The 18,415-nt window shown below is 37.6% G+C and overlaps 1 protein-coding gene across 8 annotated transcripts in view; it reads left to right on the top strand.

Moving 5' to 3' along the window:
* The window catches only part of NTRK2 (neurotrophic receptor tyrosine kinase 2), a 204,810-nt gene that overhangs the window by 19,659 nt on the left and 166,736 nt on the right, over positions 1–18,415 (top strand). For all 8 annotated transcript variants that reach the window (XR_014880318.1, XR_014880319.1, XR_014880320.1 and 5 more), the window contains exons 4-5: positions 3,419–3,487; positions 6,988–7,142. Coding sequence is in view for 5 of the 8 variants with exons in the window: in XM_085212798.1 (XP_085068924.1) it covers positions 3,419–3,487; positions 6,988–7,142 (224 nt within the window). In the remaining 3 variants the exon portion in view is untranslated. The remainder of the gene's footprint in view (positions 1–3,418; positions 3,488–6,987; positions 7,143–18,415) is intronic.

Below are 18,415 nucleotides of genomic sequence, written 5' to 3' on the forward strand. Positions count from 1 at the left end.
TGTTAACAGATTTCCTTAAGCCCTTTTTTGTCATTATCTTCTTTTCTTGGACAAACATTCGTAGCCAAATACCTTTCTGGAGGTAGGGATGATAAGAAGACTTGAGTAATAATAGAAAAAACAAACAAATCAAAAACAACTGAAGGAGAATTGCTCAAATGGATGTTATTTAAATGAAGTTAGTAATCTTGCTTATCTAGTTCTGATATTTTCATTGAACTTGGACTCACATTAGTCAACAGTCACATTTAACAAGCAACAGTACTAGTAGTTCTGTAATTTATAAGTTTGTCTGCTACTAACAGCAATTTTAATGGACTTGTGTAATACACATCCATAGTATTCTGTCAACATCTTTAAACACAAAAGTATATTTTGCAGCAAGTGTTTATTTCCTGGAACATTGAGAAATAGATCTGGTTATGTGCCAGGCTTTGTATAATTGCACTGATGAAGCATAAATGTGTGTTTATTATATGCATATAAATCTAGGTAATAAGATGTGTTTACTTGTCTACCAGTTTTAGGAAAAGCAGATAAATTAAAGTGTTTGAAACCCAGTGGCAGCTTTCCCATGTGCACATACAAAGCTGGTTCCAGCTGTAAGCAGATCATGCAGTTGCCTGTGGAGGGAGACTGAGCGTAGCAAAATGCCCACTTCTTTAACTCTTCTCCCTGTTTTTCCTTAGATCTGTTCCCCCTGTTTCTTTCCTCTCCCTATGTGGAGCCCTAAAGGCAGTAGGGCAAGCAGCACAGTGATACTGCGGTGGAGTGCTGTGCCTGTCTTGCTACCTGGGTAAATATTTACATAGCTTCACAAGCTGCTCTTGCACTCCCTGAATTGCCACAACTTGGATTTTGTCAGGGCTAGTTAGTTTAAAGTGAGCTTGATATTTGTATGTAAAAAACAGTCATGCTTTTGACTGAATTCTGGTCTTGTTCTTAGGTGCAGCTTTAGAGCCAAGCTCTGTCCTCCAACACACTTTTTTTTTTTAGGCTTTAGAACTCCAGATGGATCTTCTTTGGGCTGCTCACCATGATCTTTTTGTGTGTAGTTGAATTGGGGAACTAATTTATATTCTCCTTTCATGGAAGTGGAAGTGCAGGCCTTAACTACTTCATAATAAGCCTGGTAGTGATTTTTTCACTTAACATGAATTAAAGAGATCACAGCAGGAATCTTTATAATCAATATAAAGTGCTCAGCTCCTGAAAAAAGATGTATAGCAGTAAATATACTGTCAAAGTGTCTTTTAAAATGATAATTCTATAATGGTGGCCTGAAAAATTTCTACTGAATTACTTGTCAACTTGAAAAATGTTAAGGCACTAAGCTACACAGAATAAAGGTCTATGATCCCTGTGGTCTTGGAATTACTAAATGTATCTACCCACGACCAGGAATATAGGCACAGGAATTAATTTTGTTACTCTTCGTACTGCTTCTCACTTTCTTTTTCTGGTATGCATCAAGTGCAGTTGGTAAAAATCTGAAGATACAATTACAGCTACTAAGATACTATTGTTTTCTCTAAGCTGGATTTGTTGAATGTTTTGCACAACACAAAATGGCTTTAGCTGGACAGAGATTTTCCTGAGGAGTCCACTGTCTGATAGTTAGATCCTCCTGGAATGGAAGTGGAAGTCCTGTCCTGTGTGGAAACCAGGAGACAAATCTGGTCCGTATATGTTGTGGAGTATATTGCCTCCCACTAGCAAGGGCCTGGCCACCTTCCTGCAAGTGGAGGCCCATGTATATCTGGCTGTCTTTTGGTAAGGGTGGAATTCAGTTGCTGTGCTGGTAGGAAAAGCAGGCACTTGCCTCATTTAGGAGTGCCATGGAGACATCCACATGTACTGCTTAGCAGTGTCAGAACTAGAGGGGCTTTCCTGCATGGTGAGTGAAGTGTTGTGCATGGAATTGTTAAATTTAATGTTCCATGTTGCCTCGATGCTGGAGAAAAAAGCCCATGTCCCTCTTTCTTTCAGCATTTCAACATACAGCTTCTGCTTACTAGGGAAAAGATCAAAGTGGCATATTTTACTCAAACATGTTTTCTGTCATATGTTCAAAGTGTACTTCAATTTTGATATACTTGCTCAGGGTTGTGATTTAGTGAGGGCTGTGAGTTAGGCTGGTATGGTCAGGTTATGGTTGGACTTGATGATCTTTAAGGTCTTTTCCAACCTGAGTGATTCTGTGTTTCTATATTCTATAGATTCTATAATCTATATGGTTCTACTTGATCAGGATCAATTAGATGTATCCACCTACATCTGCCGTAGGGCAGGCTAGTTCATCTGGCAAATAGTTCATCTATTTTGTGCTCCAACATTAGAACCACACAATTTGTAAACTTCAGATGGTTGCTTGCTGGAAGCAATCAATAAAGAAATATGGTAAATAAAATCTTGTAAGGATTCTGATCTGAAACTTTGCAGAAGATCCAACTTGCACTCTTGTAATTTCTTTGAAAATTGACTTGTACTCAGAAATCAAGGACTGAAAATTTGGGAATTAAATACTATGTTCTTTAGTCAGGGTGAAAAAAAGGTTTAATCCCTGGTTTTAAATGCATTGCAGCTATAGCTATGGAGCCCCTATGGCGCTTTTATAATACCACATAAAACTCATGTGGTATTTTGGCTCATAACACTTATTTGCACTGTACTGCTGGCAGTTTTACAGCTTACTGCTCTCACTGTCTTTAATTGGTGGACTGATAAATCAATACAGGGACAACATTATTTTGGGTTGGGGTGGAGAGAGCAATTTGGTAAGCCTGGGAGGGGGGTTAGTATTTCTGATTCACATGAACATTTCTTTGCATAATGTGAGAGGACCTTTCACTTAATTACCACTGGAAACCGTAAGTGCTTAATTGACATAAAAAAGCCCAATATAGGCATTTTACAGTTTTCCTTTTGATCTTCCATGTGGGTGCACATTGTACATGCAATTTGAAAAGAATAACTAAAAGGCTCTGATGTGGATGTGTGCTAGCATGTAAGGAGGGTTTGTGTGAGTACAGAATATGGTGCAGCATCAAAGGAAGGGATACACCCATTTCACTTATGAATAAATTGAGCATGTAATTAACACCTGGACTTGACAAAATACTTTTGAAACACAATTAAATCTGCTGCTTTTCTGCAAAAAACAGAAGGGTTAAAAGTGAAAATATTGTCCCCTGCTGACTTTGATTTTGAATGTACTTGACTTCAGATACAGATTGGATTCAAATGCTTGAAACCCATCAAGCTGCAAAAAGAGCACAATTTCATTCCAACTGAAGTAAAAGGAATAAAGGCTTTTTAGCACTGGTTTTATTTCTTCATTTCATTAAGAGAGACAAACTCTATTTTCAGTTTAAGAAGAAGCAATCCTAATTAATGCAATCTTTCTCTTTTCCCATAGCAATTTATCTAGAAACAAGCTCTCAAGTTTGTCCAAGAAGCCTTTTCGCCATCTGGGTTTGTCTGATCTGTAAGTTGACATTTCTTAAAATACAGCTTATTTGTGACTACAGTGGAAGAACAAGACTTAAAAGTTTGCTCTGTTGAAGAAGATAGACAGCCGTCAATGGTTTGGAACGAAGTTCAGATCCAAAGAAAGCAGCGGTGTCAGTGATTTAAATACAGAAAAATTTTCATTGCAGGGCTTGACTGGAATCAAGTGTACGTTTTATAAAAAATGCACAGGTTGAAAAGGCCTCTTCTTTTCAGCTGTGAAAGATTTTTATTGTTTTTGGGTTATTTCACAGAAAATGTTATTTGAGTTTAGCACAGCCATCTACAAATTGTCAAATGATTTCTCTGTCTTACATTCTTATATATATTGGCCCTAAAGCTGTTGTGGTTGTAGTAGGATATTAAAGAAAGTTTTTATTTTCCCTTTGATTTGCATTGTGTCTTAAGAAATCATTTGCTAATGAAGTACTGGTGGACATGTAGTTGCCAGTCACTTCAATATTACATCTTTATGCTCTGATCTTTCAAGCAGAGATTGTGAATTAGTGCACATTCCAAAATTTTATTCTTAAAGGCTAAAAAATGAGAGAAGAGGACATAACTTGCCTCTGAGGCAGATAGTGTTTTCTTATATTTGAGACTTGCAGAAAAGTTGAGGTCTGCAAATGACTTTGGGACTGGGGATATTGACATAAAACATAGGGAAGACAGAGACTGTCTTTTGAATACTTCTGAATAATGATTTTCCTCACTGATTTTTCTGAAAGAACTTTTAAGGCCTGATATTGTGTTTCTGTGTGCAGGCTTTGCTAATATATGGACTGTAGAGGGAATTCAGGAGGGAATTGCCTTTGGGAGGGTTGGAGCTGCACAACAGAGGGAGGCTGCTCGCATAGAGCTCAGAGAAGGGTCAGAAATAACCCAAATGCCAATTCAAGACTTGCAACACAGACTTAGCAATTCTGAACTCCTTTTTAGTGAACTTCATCCTGTGAGAAATGAAGTGAGTAAATCATGGTGAGGCAAAAGGAGATTATGCCCCCTAGGTATGTTTTGTTGATGATTAAGTTGGTATAATCTCTCCCTTTACAGTGCAGGAACATTGCTCTGTGAAATTTTCTTTCGTAACTTGGCAGTTGCTGAGCAATGCCAACCACTGATGAAAGACTAGCTAGCTGAAGATCAGTTCCATTGCTGTATGCCTTCCATAGATCTGTTGCTGCTGAAGCTTCTGTTGCTTCATACTTTTATTTAGTCCCTGCCAAAAAGACACTGTTATGTGTACATATGTGTAGCTTCTGTATTTTTGTAGGAATGGCCTTGAATAATAGGATGAAAGACATGGACTAGAGCAGTGTGCTTTGTTTGGGGTCTTTCTAATGTTTCTAAGCAGATAATGGAGAAACAGAGTCACCTTTGCCCCCAGCGGATGCAGAACTATAAGGGTGGGTATGCTGTAACCTAAAAAGGAAATTGCAGCAACTTTGAAGGTATGCTGTGCTTCCAACTCTGTTGGTGTTTCCTTGGAGTTAGTCTGCTGCAATTCACAGGTTTATTCCCAAGCACAGATCAAGCCACTCTTGGACTTCTTCATCTCAGGTGAACAGTTTCTTTTAGGTTCTGTGTGGAGTAAATGCTTGCCAAGATTCTGAGGGAGAACGAAGTGAACGTTGCTTTGTTCATAACTGTTAAGGGAGCTGACATAAGAAATGTAAGGGAAAAAAGATGGGGATAACAAAATAGAGCCTGGAAGATGGAAATGCGGTGATAAAACCAGTATCAGTTGAATTCAAAAGTTCTGTTGATAAGTAGGTAACATACAGGTGGAAGATTAGAATGGGGAGGATAAGAATGCTGGAAGGGAATTCTGAGAGGAGAATGTGCCATAAATTGCCTGTGAGAAGGTTATGCTAGATCTCAAAAAGAAGCGTCTTGTTGTTAGCACACTTGTAAATCAAAACATAAACGGATGAAAAGTTCAGACAAGGGTGATATAGGAGATATTTGCCAGATACTGTAGAAAAGGAAATGCCACCTTGAAAGGTTTCTTCTTTTAGAACAAGCTGTAGCTGCAGCTGTAAAATTACGGCAAACAAGATAAAGATATGTAATTTCCTTCTACTAGGTTAGATTCCTTCTTTCACACAAGAGTATGTGGAGAGCCATCATGCTTCTATCCAGCATCCTGCCAATTATATGCCTAACTCCTCTAACGGGTTTGACACAAGATAAAACAGTGGAAGAAAGGAGTGCTTAGCCACTGATTGAGTGAAATTTGTCTTTTAAATGGAAGTTGTATAATGAAACACAAGAAAAATAATATTGTTTGAGAAATGCACATTGTAGGCTTTAACCCAGGATCCTAGTATTCATACTTTGTCTTGCATAAGTGATTATTATTTATGCAGTAGTGCTGTGGAAGTCCAGCTGATGACTGCTGTGATTACAGATTGTTCCTAAAGAGGCTTGCAATAATGATCCCTGCAGCTTTTTATCCACAAAGAATTACAGATGGCTTTTGAGGGACCAGGCTTTTGAGGGAACAGGTTAAAGCTCTGAAAACCTGAGCTTTTCATGATTTGCACACTTTGCATCCTCAAAAGATAGTCTCCTGCACATACAAGCATAAATACTGTAAGCAACTTGAGTTTAATTTCTGTACATCAAGAATACTTAGGAAATTTTGTTAGGAACAGTCATTCTATCTGTAATGAAATGCCTCAAACAGTCACTCACATGAACTTTATTGGATCTCATCTCAGATTATCATGGCCATCGTCTGTGATCTATACCTATAGGAGAAAAAATTATGCAGAGTTTCTTCTTCTATAGTTATTGGGATGTTTCTGTTTATTTTTACTTGGACTGCACTGTACTACATTGTTATGTAGAATTTGCTAATTATGGTAACCTGTGGTTTAAATTCCGTACAGTGTATTCTGTAGCTAAATTATTCTAAACATTTCTGTTTCAATGTCATGTTTTCAGTTAGTGTTTCAACATAACATTACATAGTGTTTTTATTTTGAGATTTTCTGGTATTATCAGAAGTGAATCTTTACGGTGTATTTATTTTATTATTATTAGAGTTTTTAAGAGTTTATCCATAATGTATAACTCTGTAAGGAATTTGCGGCCTAACAGCAGTAAGCCTTGGCATGATCTTCCTGGGGTAGTATCTAGCATAGAAGAGAGGAATTCTGATCTCTGCTTAATTGTTACAAAATAAAATGGAGCTTAATGTCTCCTGAATTACATCAGTTAATTGGAGACTGTGACTGAGTCCCTCTGTGATCTCTTTGATCTACAGCAGTCTGGATTCTTGGTGCAAGCAAAGCTTTGTTTTCAGTGAGGAAACAACTACCTACTTTGGTAGGTAGCTTACATTGCACTGAGGGTTTTGGTACGTACCTTTCTACTTTCACCCAGCTGAGTGCTTTAAGTCCCTCTGCCTATCAGCTTTTCCTACATGCATGATACATTCTGCTTTCTAAATATATATACTTTTTCTTGTAGGGTACTGGTGGACAATCCATTCAAGTGTTCCTGTGAAATTATGTGGATTAAAAAATTTCAGGAGACCAAGTTTTACACAGAAGCTGAGGATATATATTGCATAGATGACAATAACAAGCGGACAGCCTTGATGGATATGAAGGTCCCAAACTGCGGTAATATTCTTTTAACATATGTTTATTGCTAAATTGTTGTAAGACGGGAAAGACAAACATGATTTTTTGCAAGATACCTTTCAGAATGACAACAACTCTACTTAAAGAAACTGCTTTAAGAGAGATTAAGCTGTCTGTGGTCTTTCATCCCACATGGAATAACTTTGGGAGCTTCACATATAGCCTTCTTTTCCTCGATCCTTTTAAAAATATACCATTATTCAAGTGCAAGAAGACAGAACATGAATTATACATAACACAGAAGAATTATATAAGAAGCACGTGCCTTTGTCAGACTAAATGGTAGTACTGCCAAGCTGAACAGACACAGAATTCTTCTTCCTTGATTTCTTAAAGCTATTTGAGGTTAATGAAATCTTTACTTTCTTTCAAAACTGCAAACTCTAGTGCTAGTACCAAAGAAAGAGAATTCAGAAAAAAAAGAAAAAAAGTGTCAGCTAACAGCAACGAATTAGGGAATAGCTCAGTTCTTCACATAGATAGAAATCTACTGAGCTCACTTGTATAATTTATGCAAAAGAGTATTGCAAGCTTAGGTCTGTAATATTTTGCATTAGTGTAAGTGGATTTGAAGATTGTGGAAAAATGTCACAAAAAGCCTTTCTTTTTTTTCTGTGCAGTTTTGCTTCCTGTGTATTGGACAGCTGGAGAGTGGTTAAGAGATATCTGTTGTGGATGAGAGGCAGAGCCTGAGTGTTCCAGTCAAAGCATGAGACCTGCTAAAGTCTGGAGTTTTCTTTGCAGAGCAGGCAGCTGGGTGCTTAGCGGCTGGCAGGCAAAAAGGAAAGAGATAAGGGTTTCTTCATGAAGGGCTGAGCTGAACGCAGCTGTGAAGGGGAATGGCAAGAGGAACACAAAAACTATACTCCTTCCACCATCCACTGAACATCCTTTTATCCACAGTGTTTGGAACATACAGGACTGTCTGATAGCAGCTGCCAGCCAGGAGCAGTCATGGAAGAGGCTTGATGCAGTCCTAACCCATGCTGCTGTCTTTAAAGGCAGAAGTGTGTATCACGGCCATTCTGTTGATCTTGTTGGTCCCTGTTGGGGTCAGGTGTGGTAGTGCATTATGCTAGAGTCTGATGGGATTAAAAATAACATGCAACCTATTCAGGAGGTCTTGTGTCTTGCAAGATCTGGTTTATGTGAAATAGGAGATGATATCAAGGTCAGCTATGTATACCCAACCCCAAGGCTCAGCTGGATGAAATACAAAGTGGACTAATCTGATGAGCATGGAAAGGTCTCCTGGTGGACTGATGTCAAGTGGTATGAAACAGGAACTCCAGCATAGTCTTTTACATCATCTTTGGCTGACACATCTAGAAGCCACCAGGCAGCTATGATTTTCCTCTGAAAACTTTTGGTGTTAAATACCCAGGATTAAACCTATGAGGCATTAATTATTTCTCTCAAGTTCTTCACCATCTGCAGTTGCACATTGTGCAGGCATGTTGTGTTTTTTTCTTTATTTTTTCCTTCTTTTTCAGTTTCTTTTTTTTTCCTTACTTTACCTTTTTTCAGTTTGAACAAATGTATTAATTACAGTAACAGCACAGCCATTTCCTAAGTACAGGAGAGGAAACTCCAGGTGAAAAGAAATGGCCTTCTTGAGCATGGCCTCAGTTCTGGTTGAAGTCTGGAAGATCCACTATATGACTATTTTGTCAGGATACCTGCAGATAATTTTTAAAATGCATTTTTAAAATTTAAAAACACAAGACAATTTCAAAGAAAAGCAACATTACCACTGGTGTGGTTAGTTTATTTAATTTCTAGCACTTTCTGAGAGGCTCTTAAGTGCAACTGAAGCAGAAGAAGAATCCATCTTTTGACACATGTTATGTAGACTCTTTTTTTTTTTTTTTTCTTTGGACTATGTGGTCTTTTCAGCTCCTTTTGATTTCAAGAGAAATTTTTTGGGCTTGCAGACTTCAGAATTTTGCTAGTAAAATATTTTCTAACATTCTCTACTAATGAAAGGATTTCATCCCATCTCTGTGGTTTGTTAAATTTTTTTGATTTAGGAACTGAGCAAATATGCTCTTTTGTATGGATGTAGGTGTTATTAATTACTTCATAATATCATACTAAGTGGCCAGTACAGTTTGTTGTAACAGGACATCTCGCAACTGTGTGCTGTTAATAAGCCTCTTGCTGGGAATTTGGAAGAGGCCACTGTGGTTTCTTGATCACAAGGCTCTGATTTGTAGGTAATTGATGTGAAAATTAGCAAAGTTTTCTGATACTTTACTTATTGCTTATATAGTGGAAATGTTCATTAATTCATTAAAGGCTGTTTGCAATTTAGATGCCATCAAATTTGTGATTTCTTGAGGTTTAAAATCAGTTATGCTGACTCACTAGAAGATCCTTTCCAGCTGCAATATTAAAAGTATCCTTCAATTGTTATGATATTTGCAGCAATATTTTTTCAACTGCATTTGAAATATATTTATACATAATAAAAATTATCATATACTTTTTGATTTTGAAGTCATTTCAAAGGTTTTTATCTACTACTACCACAGTGGTTATAATATTAGAGAAATTATGGCATTTAGTTCTGCTGTTTTCACAGCATTTCCTGGTCGTCCATGCAGCAGAGATAGTATTGCTGCCTAGACCATCCTCTTTATTTTGTTTCTACCTGGTAGAACTGTATTAGAAAACTGTAGTAGAAAGAGAAGTACATTTTTGGGTGTTAGTATTTCTGTAAGCACTGGTTGCAATCACTACTGGTGTGTGGGTAGGGTCACTTCTAAGTTCCTCGGTTTTCAGATAACCTGGAGCTCTATGAATGCTGCAGAGAGAAAAGCAGATCCTTTAAAACTAATTGTTAAGGTGTCACTCTCAGGTAAACATTTGCTCACTCAGCTGCTGTTATTGAATGGTACTGAAGATGTCTTTTTTTTGTGGTGTTTTTGGTAGAGATGTGGCTTCTACAACTGTCTTGCAGTCCCATGTGTATTTTTTGTTGTTCTGGGTCTCAGTCTGATAATGCCATTTTGCATTATCTGGCTGATTTTATTGGACAAATTGTTTTATGTATGCTGGTGCAGTGCTTGATCTGACTTTCAGTTTTGTTTATCATGCTGGCATTCTGTGCTCATTTGTCGTATGTATTCATTGGTCATATAAGCCAGCTAAAGGATATTGAATGAAGTGGCAAATTCTTCTCATATACTAATTTGTTGAACATACAGCAAACATGTATCTAAACAAATAGCTGGCAGAAATTTTGTCCAACCTGAGGCATGACCCTTAACATTTTTCTGTCTCTTCCTTTGTGCACAAAGCACTGTAGAATGTGGGTTTTACTCCTACTGATGCTTCTTATATTAGCTAACAACACTTTAGAAGTCATTGCTGTAATGTAGAGTTGCAACCTGAAGAGATGCGTGGCCCATTTCTTGCTTGCTTGGGAAAGACATATGTATTCACAGGCAGCTACTCAGATGACTACGAATGGACTGGGATGGGTTTGTCTTCATTTCAGCTACATTCTGGTGGTAGAGTTTTATCTTAGAGGTGAGCAAGTAAAGGAAATACCAGATTGGAGTCATGCAGTAATAAATTCTACAGAGGGAAAAAGGCAAGCTGAAGGTTTGACAGGTTTATTTCTTTAAATTTACAGAAAAGATTTGTAGTATTAGTGAGTCAATAAAATAAGCATTAGTTCTTAGGCAGTCACAGTGCAAAGCAGTCTAAAACCATGAGCAAAGGCATAATCCAGTGGGTGTTGACATCTTTTTCCATTATCAGCCAGACTTCACAGATAAGACTATCAGAAAGAGACTATTACAGTGATTTTTGAAAAACCCTTAAACATTCTCTGTGTTTACCTTTCAGAGTATTTATGGGCTCTCTAGCCTGTGTTGTTTATTTTGGCTTGAGAATCAGATGTTATGCATGATGTGTGGTGGCAAACTGTTCATATTTTCTGTTAGTTTTAATTCTTATCTGTGATCATGGGCTGCATGAAGAATGTAGTTGTTTTTTGTTTTTTCTTTCCTGAGAGTTTTGACAATAATTGGATTTTACTGCTCTGATGTTCTTAGGGTTTTCTGTACTGAATTGAAAAAAATTCATTATTTCAATTTTGAGTGAAAATAACCAATAATTTGAAAAGGCAACAGGAATCAGAGATGTACATAACTTATTTACTGACTTGATTTCTGCATGAATTTATGTGAAATAGGTTTAAAATACAAAGCTGATTAAAAATATAAAGTGGAAAGACGCTACCTAAATAAAATAAATGTAACTTGACACTGAAATGTTCTTGAATTCAGTGTGTTGAGCAGTTTTGTCAGGGTACTCTCTGTGCCTGACTTGGCCGGTCTTTGTGCATGTTGAATACTATTGTAATGAGAGAGAATGGCAATATGGCTGTTGGATGTAGGTATTCTTACTTTACTTTTATGATGTAATTTGTGTGATGAAGACTAACAACTGGATAACTGTGTTCCAAAGTCATTTTTTTTTTCACTTAAGAATTGGAGATAAGTCATGAAGGTGTCCCGTCAGCCATATGCAAACAAGGTATCAAGGGTGAAACCCATCATTTTTCTCATTTATGTGGTTCTCCGAAAATGTTTCTGTTTCAGGGTCATGACAGGTTGGCACTATTTTCATTATTTTCCAGACACACATAGAATTCTCCAGATAAAGCTGCAGGAATTGTAACCACATACCATACACTTAGTGAATAAGAAACCATTTGTTACAGGTTCACATAAACTAATTCAGGCCTCATTATCTTGCATTACAGACTGTTTAGCTTAGTTCATCTGTTAAGCTTGTGGCTGCTGTATTCACCCCAACCACACTGAATGCATTTGGTTTTCTTTTAAAAGTTGATGTGGATAGACTGAAGCTTACATACTAGTTGAGAACAGTTTCTCCAGATGTGAATTAATTTCCTTAATCGTTCAGGGAAGTTGAGAGAAAATGTGGCCACCATGTACCTTCAGGAGACTGTTATCAAGGAAAGGGGGTAATAAAGTTAGCAGCCTCCACAGAAATATATAATCTGAAAATTCTTGTGGAAAAACTGTTGATATTAATACTGAGGATGAGATAAATTAGAGGATTCAAGTTCTGCAAGATCCCTTCTGAATGAGTACCTTTTTGTTAGAACCCACATGAGGCCTAGTGACCTGGAAGGGCGGGCAGAAGTTCAGGAACTCACTTAGCTGGGGAAAGACACCATGGAGACATGAGCCCTCAACAGGTGTGAAAAGTCAACTGGAAGTTTCTGTGCAGAAATTTGTTATAGTGCATAACAAGTGGTGGTTCTTACCTTCCTAGTTTTCATGATGGTGCTCAAAGCACTGTTTAGACATGCAGACAACACAGCTGTGCACCCTGACTGTTCTGCAGAGGTTGTTATTGTTGCTGTGGTCATGAAGATGGGCTGGTAAGTTTTGTGTACTTGGTGGCATAGATGGGCTTTACTTGAATAAATTTGTTTCTGATGATAACGTCAGTTAAGCAGGGAGTGATGGATAAGTATGAACACAGAGTAAGGGTGTGGCTCTAGAAAAGCATACTTTAAAGAATGATCATCTTCCGGTAGAGGCTGTACTTGTTTAGTTATTTTCTGTAAAAGTTCCCAGCTGAATGTTACAGTCAAGCATGTCATGATTGGAGGCAGATTTCTTTTAATATTCTAGCATACTTGGGTGGTTCAGTGAGCTGCCACATCACACAGTCTACTTCCCTGCAGAAAGATGTTCTCCATACACTGACGAGGTGAGTGTTGTGAGTATCAAATCCAGCATGTGCAAAAGCAAAACCTGGACTTTTAAGAAGGTGTGCTGAGGCAGCATGCATATCTGGGTGGTCTGAAGAGGTTATTCTGAAAAGAGGTTGTTCAGTGTACGGATGCCCTCTCACTGCTCATTAGGAAATGTTGAAGGTGTGGAGATGTAAACTGTCCTTGTTACTTTGTCAAGGAGGCTCTACGTTTGGACACGGTCTCTCCTTATGGTTGGAATTTATACTTTTTCCTTTCAAAAAGGCATAACATCATCTCTGTCTTTTTATTTTATTTTATTTTATTTTATTTTATTTTATTTTATTTTAAAAAAAGGGAGCATTGTGTCAATGGGAGGAGATATGTCATCCTTCTCTTGATTCAAAGGTGTCTAGCGTTGCAGATTCAGGGAAAATGTCCTTGCCACTAAACTGTACTGGATTCGAGAATATTCTATCTTGAACCTGCCAGGCCTGTGAGAAATACCATGATCATTATGGAAAATACCCTTCAAGATTTGCTGTGCCTCATGGAGAATTCTACTTCTATTCAGTGGTTTTTCAGTGCTTTGTTTAGTAGTTTTATGTCCTTCACAAGAGCTGAAGAGATTTTGGTTTGGGACACTTTCTTTAATTTACATTAACATACAGTTCACAGAGTGGAAGTAAAAAGGAACAAAAGTCATAAGACAGGATTGCTTTTCCTTCTTTTACCCTGTCTTTTAGATTTGTGCTATTACTCATCATTTTAATCTGACATTCCAAGTTGGGCTTTGCATGGTAGCAAAGTTACTGTGAAGGAGTCCTAGTGGTTAGAGCAGTCAATGAAGCAAAAGTGAAGTTATGAAAAAATGAAGATATATGAAAGGTGGTAATTTTTTGCGCCTGTCTCTTACTTCTTGCTGATTAAGTATTTTATTTGTCTAATGTTTTAATTTTCACTGAAGATACTTGTAGCTATCATCTTGGGATAACGTTTGTGAGATTCTGCAATTATCTCTATGTGTTGAGCATTTTGATTTCATGGTTGTGATCAACAGTAAACAGAATCTGATGATATATTTCTTCATGTTTTGCGTGTAACCTTTTGGAAAGTCCGTTTTGAAGTGCTTTGAAAATGCAGTCAGCCTGAGTTCTGACACTGTATTTCTGCAGACTTCAGTGGAAACATGCCCACTTATCCCATAGATGAAATTTGGCTTGGAGCTTGTTGGCTGCAGGTGGTTGCTAAGTGAAACACAGGAGGTGAATCACATATCCAACAGCTCCTAGCCTTACAGCTTGAATTACTAGAATGGTTTTTTTTCTTTGCTGTTTTAAACCCATAACAGCTCATTGGAAAAGACATTGGGAATTTGTAAACATTCCTCTATTTTCAAACAAGGCAGAATGTTAATGGAATGATACAAGTAAACTATTTTTCTTACATTTTGCATTGAGAAAAGTGTGGTCAGAGCCAGTAAGATCTCTGAAACTTGCAGATCCATTTACATAGTTCTTAAACAAATGGCATTACCAAATATTCTGTTTTCAGGCTCCAGATAATACAAGTATTGGATTTTTCCAAGCTAGTGCTTTAATTAGTGGAATATCTCTTCCCTAGAGAGAAAAAGCAATACCAGAGAAACCACGAAACTTGGATTGTGTTTAAACCTTATGTGAGGCAAGCAGGCTAGATCTGGGACACTGTATCTTATGAATCATAGAGGACATTTGATAAATCAGTGGTTCTCTCTTCATCAGTGGTTCAGTTTGATAAGTGGTTGGTGGTCTTAGTATTAATTTAATCATTCTGGGTCTGATATATTTATTAAAAAGATGATTAAGAATTTCAGATAGGGATTAAAATGACTTTATTGAAATTCAGATGTAGTTGACTTGTAGTGAGAAAAAATGTCAGTTTTTTCCTGAAAACTGTTTGTTCTTTCCATGGAACAAGTTGACCTGCAAAAATGTACCAAGCTAAAAAGAGGTGTCATGGGCCACATTAAATACCATTTAGTGACAGTGCATCATGGCTGGACTTGTGGGAGTTTCAAGACAGCTGATGAAAGTCAGGGGTTTAGCATGTAGAGGAAATAATAAATGAATGCAATATTGAATTTACAATGTTCTCTCAGGTACTCATTTCTTCATCTTGTCATTACTAGTGAGGGTAATTGACACTACTGAGAGAACTTTTTGATGAAGGCTTTCAAGCAGCTGAAAAAATCTCAGCTGAATGAGTGAAAGATGAAGCTGAAGAACTCAATCTGGAAATAATTTTGTAAAAAATTTTGGAACTGTGAAGATAGTTAACCAATGAAGCAACATCTTGGGTGTAATGGTGAACTCATTTTTCTCCTTACTTGTGACTCTCTTTTAGTAGTTGCTGCAATATACTGGCTAGAATCTAAGCTTGGTTGTGAGAACTGGTTGCAGACCACAGAGTTTGTATTAGTTCTCAGCTGTTTCTTAATTAGGTTACAGACTTCCTTTGGTAGATATATCACCCATTTGGCTCTGCCAAGGTCAGTATATATTTTCTATAGAAGGTAGTAAGAAGCAGCATGAGGACTGTGAAAGTCCTCTAGGAATCTGGACATATTCTTTTTGTTAATTCTCTTTGACAGTTATTTAGCCAAATGCTGTAGTAACCTTTGAAAATTTCAGTCAAAGTATTTGGCTGAAAGTGATTGTTGAAGTCCCAGCTGTGCACTCTGAAAAAAGATAGAACACATTCCTTAGTGGTGCTTCACTGTTCCATTGTAATACAGCCTTCAAGCCACTGCACTAACAGTGGTCTGTAAAAGTAAATAGGTGCTCTCTTTAGTGAGGGTTTGTTCCTTCTAAGTCTTAACATGATAAGTAGAGACTCACTGGACAAAAACGAGTCCTTTCTGCTTGCCTGTGTTGTGCCTCATTCTGCTTGAGTGACTCGTGCTTGTCCCAACCAAGAACTACCTATTCCTTGGATAAGAGTATTAACAATTTGAACATGAAAGCAGATTTTCTCTATGTGGTGAAATAGCTTGTTCCTATATGAATTCAAAGACATCACTTTTAGTGTATGCTTGCTACCAGCCATTAAACTGAAGTTTACAATTTAGAATATTCAATAGCAAGTTCTGTCCTCCTGTTTTTTGAGAGATTGAAAAGCTTTGGGTAGATAATTATTTAGAAAAGTGACATGTGAATAACAAATAAAATAGAGCGGTCTTAAAAAAACGATTGAGAAACTTCTGTCCTCTCACAACTGTGCAGGAGTTCAATAAATCTGAACTTCAGAGACAAATTTCAGAACTAGTTAAATGGAATGCTCTTGCTTACAGCCTGGAAGGTACAGCTCATTGCTGCAGAAAGCTATGAATAGAACAAACTTAGAAAAATAAATCGTATACTATCAGGGTTATTACTGATATCCAGAATTATAAAAATGAATGCTATCAAAGTTTGGAAGAGATATTATGTTTCAGGCTTTAGGGCATAGGTTAATCTCTGTCTGACAGATATCAGGATGAGACTTGTGGGAAGATGATGTCATGTCTACCTTGCGTGGGCTCTTGTGGTGCTGCCTAAAAACTGCACTGGCAGTTTGCAAAACTATTTGAACTTGTTTGATTGCTTGTATTAATTACTATGTACAAAGTCCTTTAAAATGTATATCCATAAGTGATAATTATCTAAAATGCTGTATTTAGTCCCACAGAATCACAGAATCACAGAGTCATGGGGGTTGGAAGGGACCTACAGAGATCATCGAGTCCAAGCCCCCTGCCAAAGCAGGTTCCCTACACCAGCTCACACAAGTAGGCGTCCAGGCGGGTCTTGAATATCTCCAGACAAGGAGACTCCACAACCTCCCTGGGCAGCCTGTTCCAACACTCCATCACCCTCACCGTAAAGAAGTTCTCGCGCACATTTGTGCAAAACTTCCTATGCTGCAGTTTCTGGCCGTTTCCCCTTGTCCTGTCTCCACACACTGCTGAAAAGAGTCTGGCCTCGCCACTCTGCCCCCCATACCTTAGATATTTATAAACCTGGATCAGGTCCCCTCTCAATCTTCTTTTCTCAAGGCTAAACAAACTCAGTTCACTTAGCCTTTCTTCATAGAGGAGATGCTCCAGGCCCTTCACCATCTTTGTGGCCCTCCGCTGGACTCTTTCCAAATTAAGTCTAATTAAGTCAGGAAGAACTGCAGAATAGTTGGATATCTTTGTGATTGTGTAGGTGTCAAAATGATACTGACTCTTATAAATGGTAACTCACATATGCTGAGGACACATACTGAGCATATGTGTCTGTTAGGGTGCAGTGTGTTTTTTATATGCATTTATTTGTTGGTTCAGGTTTTGTGGCTTGGTCTCATAGCTTTGCTGACATGGCCAATACATCAGCTTTTCTAGGTATAAGGTCTTATTTTACTATCTGCTTTTTCCAAAAAGAGCCACCCCTCAACTAACGTGTATTTGTGTGTGTAGCAGTCTGGATGACACCTGAAACAAAGGACCTTCCATTACAGTTCACTAACTCAATATATGTAATGAAAAAAAAAATGCATCTCAAAGCAATTCTTCTTTATTTCCCACCTACCTATTTTGTCTGCGAAAGGAAATAAAAGGAAAAACACACACAAATATGTGATTATGCTATACTGTACTATATGTGTGAATAGTTGGTATCGTTCAACTGTGATATACTCTTAACATTTGATTAAATTTAATGCAACTAATTACTCAGAAACGTTTTAAATAATTCTGATACAGAATACAGAAGTCTAATTCTAAATTAAACAAATCTGTCAAAAGTAGACAGGCAGAGTGACCTTGCTTTTGATCCAGGGAGGGAACTTTTTAGGTGATGATGTCAGTGGGACATGACATGGAGTAACTGGAGATTGTGCCTTTTGCGGGGGGCCATCCCCAGGAATGGGCTGTTGAGTCACCATCCCTGGAAATGTTCAAGAAATGTTTAGATGTTGTACAGCTGGACATGGTTAAGTGGGGAAATATTGGTGGTAGGTGGATGGCTGGACTAGATGATCTTGGAAGTCTTTTCCAACCTTGGTTATTCTATGATTCTATACTATAATATAATTCATATAGCTGTTACACTCTTTTTACTGTATTGTTTTCTGTAGGATCTAGCAACTGGTTTTTAATGTAATTTTAGGACTCTACAGAATAAAAAGCACTGTTATTTTTATAACCTTCTGGCCAGTTACAAGCATGATGTAGCTGCTGTACTCAGGGATGTAACACCAAAATGGCACAGGCAGACTTTAACAAGTAAACAGAACCTGATCTAATTCTTAGTGAGAACCAGAGCCAGTACCAGAGGAATTCAATTTTTGTTGTCTGTCCTATAAGTAAACACAGTAAGAAGAGGTTGTTTCAGAATTTAACAGCTACTGAAGGAGAGTTTTAAGGGACCAAAGTTGCTTTTTGCTTGTAGGAGAGGTTTCATGTAAAATCATGTGCTAGTAATAACCATGCAGATTTGCATTGTGA

Source organism: Meleagris gallopavo, chromosome Z (assembly GCF_905368555.1).
Source record: "Meleagris gallopavo chromosome Z, MGAL_WU_HG_1.1, whole genome shotgun sequence".
Taxonomy (NCBI): Eukaryota; Metazoa; Chordata; class Aves; order Galliformes; family Phasianidae; genus Meleagris; species Meleagris gallopavo.